The sequence below is a fragment of the Chinchilla lanigera genome, unplaced genomic scaffold (genome assembly GCF_000276665.1).
Source record: "Chinchilla lanigera isolate Chin_1 unplaced genomic scaffold, ChiLan1.0 scaffold00021, whole genome shotgun sequence".
NCBI lineage: Eukaryota > Metazoa > Chordata > Mammalia > Rodentia > Chinchillidae > Chinchilla > Chinchilla lanigera.
In genome coordinates this window covers 25,644,457-25,653,751 of record NW_004955422.1, presented here as the reverse complement: position 1 = coordinate 25,653,751, position 9,295 = coordinate 25,644,457, and the positions used below count along the sequence as shown (strand labels likewise).

The following is a 9,295-nucleotide window of genomic DNA, read 5'->3' as shown; positions in this document are numbered from 1 at the left end:
TCTTTGTCTTTTTGAGACAGAGTCTTGCTCTGCAGTTCAGGCTGGCCTCGCTCTCTTTGTAGCCCAGGCTGGCCTCCTCCAACTCGCAACGATCCTCCTACTTCAGCCTCCCAAGTGCTGGGATTACAGGCTTGGGCCGCTATGCCCAGCTACACAGGCTTGTCTTGAACTCTAAAGCTCTACTGATTCTCTTAACTCATTCTCCCAAATGCTGGAACTATAAGCATAGGCCTAGCAGTTTGTTGTCTCATAATGTAAATTCAGGACTGTTGAATAATGCAATCAAAACATTAACTACTGTTCCTGCCCTATAAAGTGCTTAGTAATTGTGTATTTGTGTAGCTCTTTAAAAATCTTGTTTGTGTTCTAGGTTAGTGGTGCATGCCTGCTAAATCAGCTACTTGGGAGGCTGAGGCAGGAGAATCTCAAGCTGGAGGCCAGCCTGAAAATTTAATAAGACCTTGTCTCAAAATGAAATTTTAAGAAAGGGCTGGCAAGATGTGGTAGAGTGCTTACTTACCACATGGTGTTATCGGGTAGTGTGCTTCTAAAAGTGACTCATCTACTAAAAGGTACTGGGTTCTGCGTTGCTTACCTTTCCCTCTAGAGTTAGATTCCAGGTTCTTCTTGTCTTGAACAAAGAATTGAACAAAAGGAGCAAAGAACAGTGGCCAAGTTTGAGAAAGTTAAAAGTGGGATTGCAGAGGGGGCCTGGGCTGAGTAAAGAGAAAAAGAGGGTAAAAGCAAAAATAAAAGTACATGCTGAGTCTGGGAAATGCAGCATTAGCTATCATGGAAGATCAGGATGGATAGCAAGCCCTTCCTGGTTTCTCTCTCTCCCTCTCTCTCTCTGTCTCTCTCTCTGTCTCTGTCTCTGTCTCTGTCTTTCTGTCTCTCTCTGTCTCTCTTTCTCTGTCTTTCTCTCCCTCTCCCTCTCCTTCTCTCTCTCTGTTTCTCTGTCCCTCTCCCTCTCTGTCTCTCTCTCTGTCTCTGTCTCTGTCTCTGTCTCTGTCTCTCCCTTCCCTCTCTCTCCCTCTCTGTCTGTCTGTCTCTGTTTTTTTTTTGGTATCGGGAATTGAACTCAGGACCTTGCAATCTCAAGAAAATCTGGCAGAACTTCTACATATGAGTCCTTAGAGGCAGTGCTGGGATCCCACGTCTCAGGCTGACGTCAGATCTAGGCCATCCTATTGAAAACATGCTCAAGTTCTCATGGCGAGGCCACATAAAGGGCTTTGGGCATAGTCTGTGCATGTGTCCAGGATCTTGTAATTAACAGGTCGTGTCTTCTACCCCAGCCAGTTTTGCCACATCCCAGTCTCCTCCTATCTCAATGTGAGGCGCTATGTTCGCTACCCAGTACTGAAAAAGAAAAAAAAGACATGCAGTAATTTATAGCTTGTTTTATATTAATCAGTTACTATTATTTTTTTGATACAGGGTCTTTAGGCTGGTCTTGAATTGTTGTATTGCCTAGGCTGGTCTCAAATTTTAAATCCTTCTCCCTTAGCCTCTTGAGTACTTGGATGTATGCTGCCTTTCTGGACTGTAATTTGATTTTTTTTTTTTTCCTCCAGGCAGGGTCTTGCTATGTAGTGCAGGCTAGCCCCAAACTCATGGTGATCCTCCTGCCTTAGCCTCCCAAGTGCTGGGATTATGGGCATGCGCTACCACACCTGGCTATTCTTTCTTTATAATTATATAATAATTCACTTTTGGGAGTATGTTATGTTAGCACATAAAATAATATTTATGAAACTACTGGTTATCTGCTCTTTGAATTTAGAGGTATTTTTTTTTAACTTACATGTGGCTAAGTCCTTGTAAAAATTCAAACTATAAGTCTGAGTCTCTTGGCCATCTCTAATCCCTGTCCCTTCCCCACAGCAAGTTTATGTTATTAGCTTATTATTTAATATCTGCTCTTTTCTGTTTAATATTTCTTTTTTCTTTTTCTTTTTTGTTTTTTTTTCTGGTACCGGGAATCGAACTCACGACCTTGCACTTGCCAGGCAGGCGCTGTTCTGCTGAGCTAAAACCCCAACCCCTTCTGTTTGATATTTCTGTGGGTTAGAAATAGAAGTCTCAGCTGCAGTGTTGGTTTGGAAACTAGAATCTCGTTAGTGGCTGTTACATGATTTGCTAGAAATTTTTTCTTCTATTTTTCGCCTGTGCAGTTTTATTGATACTTTTTCTTTTGTTAACCTTGCCTGATCTTCTCCAGCCTACTTTATGTTGAACCAGATAATATGACTATTTTGCTGGGCAAAAACCAGTTGGTTATCAGTAATTTATTATAGTTCAGCCTACTGGTTCTAACGCTTAATCAGTTTATACGTCTACTTCTCCTCCAGGGCAGGAGTTGGGCACATTTTTGTGTATAATCCCTTCTTTGACCTGGAACTGACTGGCCGCTTGAAAGGCACTTAGTGAAGTCCTGCTAGCCAGGTGTGATAGCACATGCCTAGAATCCTAGCACTTGGGAAGTGGAGACAAGGAGGATAAATGCGAGTTTGAGGCCATCCTCAGCTACATAGTGAGTTCGAGGCCAGCGTGAACTTCATAGCAAGACCTCGTCTCAAAAAAAGAGATGATCTTTACTACCTTCTCTGAAATGCAGTTAATGCTCTCACCTCCCATAGTGACTTGCCTTCATGTTACACACTGGGGAAGTAGGGATGACCACTTTATCTTTAGAAAACTGTACCTTCGCTAAGGGGAAAGGATTGAGCCTCTTGAAGAGGTTTCTTTACATCTGCAGACAGTAGGATAGCCATGCCCAGTGAACTTTTTGGAGGAAGGTAGAAGCTTTAGGCTAGCTGAGTGTGCAGAGACTCTTTTAAAACTTGAGTGTGCCTGAGGGCCTAGGAGTTCAGCCTTGATTCTATGGATCCCACCTTCCTAGACTCATAGAAGGCACCCTCCATGAAAATTCAAAAGAATTTGGACTTTGTCTGGAGGTTGCCAGCTTTTTATTTTGCCAAGTAAGGACGTTCAGTTACATACTTTTTATAGGTAATGCATTCTTATGGTACAATATTCATTCTTTAAAATCAGATTTTATTGGTACATTTTAGATATACATAATAGATACGCAAAGCTTTTGTAAATGGAGAGGGGAGGAGGGTTGGAGGGAGGGTTGGGGAATGAGAAAAGCAGTATCATGTACAGGTGCAAATACTCTATGATCAATATGATCACTAGCTACCCTATTCAAAATACACAGAAAGATATATATTGAATAAAATAGGTCTCATATTTCCTCTCCATTCCTTACCAGTCCAATTCCTCTTTCAAAAGGCAAACTGGGTTGCTTGATTATCCTTTCACGGATAGCCCATCCATTTAAAAACAGGTCTGAATGTATTAGCTCTCTCCCTTCTTTCAAATAAATGGTAGTGCATTCAAATACTTTTTTTTAAAAAAAATTTTTAAAGACAGAGTCTTGCCATGTAGTTCAGGCTGGCTTTCAACTCACTGCCCTCGAACTCGAAGAGATCCTTCTGCCTCAGCCTCCCGAGTGCTGGGATTACAGGTGTGTGCCAGCACACCCAGCTCAAATAAATGCCATTTTATGTTTTGACAGTTTTCTCCTCTTTTCTCTTTTTTTTTTGGGGGGGGGTTACTGGGAATTGAACTCACAACCTCGCAGTTGCCAGGCAGGTGCTGTGCTGCTGAACTATATCCCTGGTTCTTCTCCTCTTTCTTAGACATCTTTTTTTCTTTTTTTTTTGAGCCACAGTCTCACTACAGTTCAGGCTAGCCTTAATTCACTGGGTAGCCCAGGCTTGCCTCGAATTCGCAGTCATCCTCCTGCGTCAGTGTTGGGATTACAGGCTTGCGCCACCTTAGAGATCTTTTAAAATCGGGAGAGCTGCCTTAACTCTTCTGAGTGATGGCATAGTATTAGTAAGGGGATTATAAAGATACCAGTGTTTTAATTTGAAAGGTAAACACTAAAAAGAATGTGATTTCAGTGTAAAGAAAAGTTCTGTAAATGAAATACATTAAGTTCTGTGAAAATTAATTCACTCCGTTAATCCAGAAGCCCTATGTTGCTGGAGATAGTAAACAATTAAAGAGGTTTGAGTATGGGTGTGTTAGGACAATTTGCTGTTTTACACAGGTTGCCAGCATCTAGTAGACTGAATGAATGAGAGAGAAAGTTTTTAGTTGAGATATCCATGTCTGTCTCCCCATTTTCAGAGAGGAATAGATTAGGAAATTCTTTCTTGTTTCCTACAGCTGTACCATTCACTTCATTAGATCACATAGTGAGCCAGTCTCCTGTCAAGACATCTCGTGTTTATAACAGCTGTCAGTTGGATTGGAATAGAAGACTAGTTTCAGTGCTGTTTGTTCTGTTAGTACTTTAAATTCTTCTTTTAATAATGAGTGGTTCGTGAATATATAGTACCATTAGGAATTTTTATTTTTAATTTTACCATTAGGAATTTTGAAAAGCGTACTGGGTCAGATTTCTGTAAGGACCCACATGAAGTGGTGATGGCTTGAACTTGGGAAGAGATTGGAGTGGGGAACTGGAGTCTGAGAACTTCGGAATTGAAAATTGATAGGACATGTGACCTCTGGGAAGAACAGGGAGATCAAAATTCATTTGCTGAACATTTTCTTTTTTTTTGGTAGCGGGAATTGAACTCAAGACCTTGTGCTTGCCAGGTAGGCACTTCTGCCACTGAGCTATATCGCTGGCCCCCACTGAACATTTATTGAATGCTCAGTATGTGCAGGGACTATAACAGGTTGATGCCAAGCAAAATGCCTTAGAAGACACTAGTGTAAGAATGAAGAAGACACAGCATATAGACTCTAGAAAGTAGGCCTGTTCATTTAGAAAGCCTGTGCTTGTTAGGACAGTACTAGCCTAGGAGCTGGTTACAAGACAAGGATACAAGTGTTGCAAATCCAAGTTGTAGGGGGAGAAATATGTAGACTCTAGACTTTCTCAGGATAGAATAGCAATGTGATTAATACATGTGTGTCTAAGAGGACTACTGTGCTTGCTTGCTTGCTTGCTTGCTTGCTTCCTTCTTCCTTCCTTTCTTTTTTGGTACTGGGAATCGAACTCAGACCCTCACGCTTGCCAGGCAGGCTCTGTGCTGCTGAGCTATAGTCCCGGCCCTTTTATTTTTAACTAATCCTTTATTTTTGAAATGAGCAAAACATTTGCATGGTTGAAAAATAATTATTAAAAAGTATCCTGTAGAATATTTCCTTTCTATTTTATTCTTCCCCCTACACAAGTCCCCTTTTTTTGTTTTTCTCCAATCAGATTTTATTGGTACATTTTAGATATACATAATGATCTTGTTCATCATAAAGAATTTGTACCTGTACATGATATAACTTCTTTTTTTCCCCCCATTCCTCTACCCTCCTTTCAATCTTTCTGCCCCTCCCCAGTTACAAAAGCTTTGTTTCCATTTTTTTCCTTCTTTTTGTGTTTTGAGACAGGATTTTGCTATGTGGTTCATTCTATCCTTGAGTTCACCATGTAATCCAGGCTGGCCTTGAACTTGCAGTGATCTTCCTGCTTCAGTCTCCCAAGTGCTGGGATCTCAGGCATGTACCCACTATGCCTGGCCACGATTCCCTCTATGTCAACAGAATTTAAGTGCTGGAAATAGAAACCATTTTGGTTGTTTCAACCACAGAAGAATTTAAATCAGAACATTGGGTACTCACAAAATTACTGGGAGGGTTGGAGGAGTGGGACTCAAAGGGGGTTATCCTTAAGATTTTCAGTTTGGGAGGCCTACAACTGGAGTTGTGATCTGGAGTCCAATAAGACACTACTGCCACTGCCACTGCCACTCCCGCCCCTGCTGCTTGATGCTCATGAAGCTGGTGATCAGACTTGAGACCTGTGCTACTGCAGGCCACACCAGGAGCAGCATCATTTGGGGGGCATGTCAGGGGTGTTAGGTCCTAGCTCAGCCTCCTGAATCAGAAGCCACATTTTAAGAAGGCCCCCAAAAGCTTGAGAGGCCCTGCACTAGTTCATCAGGCCTGGCCTTAACCTGTGGGTCTCTGTGATCTTGGTTGTCAGTTACTGTAAGAGAGTCAAAGAAATGTTGCTGACTTTCCTATCTCGGGCTAGAAGGAGGGTGGAACGGAGGTTCAAAGAACCTGTCTATTTGAACTGACCACACTTTCCAAAGTAACTGTTGCTGTTCTTTTCTTACGCATCCTTGTCCAGCATGCATGAGGCCCTGGGGTCAATCCTTAGCACTACAAAACAAAACAAAGTAATAGGTCACAATACACAATGTTCAGCATCATTTAAAATAATAGTTGATTATGGGAGAGCTTTCGACATGCTGTGCAGAATCATCTTTTTCATTTTTGTCTTTTTGAGACAGGGTTTCACTATGCAATTCAAGCTGGCCTTGAGCTCACTTTGTAGTGCAGGTTGGCCTTGAACTTGCAGTGGTCCTTCTGCCTCAGACTTTCTAGTGCTGGGATTACAGGCATGCACCACCATGCCCTGCTAGAATCATCTTTTTTAACAACTGGATACTATTCTATTATACATATTATAAAATGCTTAAAATTAACACTGTCTGGTACAGTCTGGCATGCATGGTTATTCAAACTTACTGGCACATGTTAAATATAATCTGGCTGTTAAATGTTTTCTTTCTGCTTTGTACATGCTGAAGCATTTTGTGTATGTCATCTCTTTTAACTGGCACTGTAACCTACTTTACATGGGCTCTGAAAGCTTAATTTAATGTTTATTATTATTATTATTTTTGTAATTAATTATTTTGAGAAGGGTCTCACTGTGTATTGTAGGCTGGCCTGAACTCACTCTATAGCCTTGGCTGGCCTTGAACTTGTGACAGACCTTCTGATTCAGCCTCCTAAGAGCTGAGATGACATGAGTGTGGTACCACATCTGGTTTAATTTAATATTTTAAACTAAGGTATATCCAGGCTGAGATTTGAAGTCAAGTCTGTTATCCTCCATAATTTGTTATTTGACCCAGTTGCATAGCATCGGCCTGTAATACTTTGGTAGCATGCTGTAGTAGAAAGGTTTGGAAGGGGACTCTGGATATTTTTGGTTTGGTATTAAAGGAATTTCAATTTTTTCTGACTCAGGTATCCAGCGCACATAGAAGACATTGACTACGAAGAAGGAAAAGTGCTTATCCATTTCAAGCGTTGGAACCATCGTTATGATGAGTGGTTTTGCTGGGACAGTCCTTATTTACGCCCTTTAGAGAAAATACAGCTGAGGAAAGAGGGTTTACATGAAGAGGATGGATCTTCTGTAAGTAACAGATCCTAGGTGGTTCTTTAATAAGTGGGGTCAGTCTTAGGGAGTTTTGTTCTAGCCTTTGATTTTTTTGTGGGAAAGTCAGTGGCAGCTGGGGACTAGTCCTTATTTTGGTCATTAGTTGTAACCCTAGATTTTTCTGGTACCTAGGGCTCTGAAGAATCCCAGTTTGGGAGCCAGGTGCGGTGGCGCACGCCTATAATCCCAGCACTGGGGAGGCTGAGGCAAAATTGCCTGAGTTTGAGGCCATCTTGGGCTACATAGTGAGTTCAAGGTCAGCCTAAACTGCATAGTGAGACCCTGTCTCAAAAAATCAAACAAACAAAAAACCCAAATAAAAAAACAATCCCAGTCTTTATCTGTGTGATGTGCTTAATATTACAATTTATAAACTAACTTCATGGGGGCTGCATTGATGATGAACCAGAGGTGTTATCATTCATTCATTCATCCTTTTTTTTTTCTGTCTTTGTGAGACAGGGTTTTGCAGTGCACTTCAGGCTGGCCTTGAGCTCACTTTGTAGATGAGGCTGACCTCAAACTCACAGCGATCCTCCTGCTTCAGCTTCCTGAGTGCTGGGATATTCATTTATTTTTGAGATAGGGTCTTGCTATGAAGTTCAGACTGTTCTTGAACTCATGGCAATCTTCCTGTCTCAGCTTCCTGAGTGCTGGGATTATAGGAATGTGCCACCATGCTTGGCACTTTATTTCTTTTTATACTCCTGCTTTTCTAGCTGCTAGAACACTGCCTTGCACATCATAGATCTTCAGTATGTGTTTGTTTCATAAAGGAATAAATGATTGAGTTCTAGATCCACTGTATCTAGAGCATTGTTTACTAGATATCCTAGACAGATAGATTATTTATGAAGTTTATCTCCTGTCTAATCATTTCATGTGTGGATCCTGTGTTGCTTCATATGCAGGATGCATGATTGGACTACCTTCCGTTTCTTTTTCTAAATATCATTACTATGCAGGGAGCTGTTAGAGTGGTACCTCAGTTCATAAACTTCTTTTCTGCGTTTCTGGTTACAAGCTGAATTGAATGAGAACCTAGTCACATTTTCCCAAAAGGTCAACAATGAACCTAAAACCATTGAATTTTTTTTTTTTTTTTTAAACCATTGAATTTGATTCATTTCTCATCCAATTTGGTTTGTGATCAGAATCATGAGAAGAATTAAGTTCATGAACCATGGCACCACTGTATTGGTTTCAAAATGACATGTGAAGTTTTAGTATATGTGCTGCTGAAGTGAGCCCTGACATGCGGAGTTCTAGTTTAAAAATTTTTAAAACAGCCAAGTGTGGTGGCACATGCCTGAATCCCAGCAATGGGGAGGGTAAGGCAGGTGGATCACTTGAGTTTGAGGCCAGCTGGGCTACAAAGTAAATTCAAGTCAGCCTGAACTAGATAGCGAGACTCTGTCTCAAAAAAAAAAATTATTATATATAAAACAAATATTGAGATATCTGTAGTAATTGTGCTGCTTTTGGATCTGACTCAGCCGAGTTCTGTTTTCCATTTTAATCTTCACTAAGGAACTTGAACTCTGGCTGGCCTTTTGTTTCACTTTGTTTTTTCTCCCTGCACTTTAAGATTGTTCAGTAATGTTCCATTTGATTATTCAGTAATTATTCTACAGAATTTACCAATGCAAATGGTGTTTTGGGAAAACAAAATAAGTTACTAAAGGTGAATGGATGCTTCCCCAGGTAAAAGACCTCTTAGAAGTGTGGAGTGACATTAAACAGCATGAGTACTGCTTTGCTAAAGTTGAAGTAGGCACACTCCTTCCAGCTGTAAAGCTGGGTGTGTTGCCCAATGGTCTGGGACTCTTAGCCTTGCTTTTAGGGCACATCCTGGATATGGGAGGATTTCTCCTCATTCTTTTATGCCTGCCCAGGCCTCTGTTCGTGGGGAGGTATTGTTTTCCAACTTGCTTGTTTTTTTTTTTTTTTTTTTTTTTTTTTTTTTTTTTT

General features: G+C 40.9%; 1 protein-coding gene across 4 annotated transcripts in view; it reads left to right on the top strand.

The window, feature by feature from the left end:
* The window catches only part of Phf20 (PHD finger protein 20), a 125,036-nt gene that overhangs the window by 34,795 nt on the left and 80,946 nt on the right, over positions 1-9,295 (top strand). For 3 of the 4 annotated variants that reach the window (XM_005384767.2, XM_013514071.1, XM_005384764.2), the window contains exon 3: positions 7,129-7,300. In XM_005384767.2, the coding sequence (XP_005384824.1) occupies positions 7,129-7,300 (172 nt within the window). Of the gene's footprint in view, positions 1-7,128; positions 7,301-9,295 lie in introns of those variants that run through there. The other variant, XM_005384766.1, reaches the window with a different exon arrangement.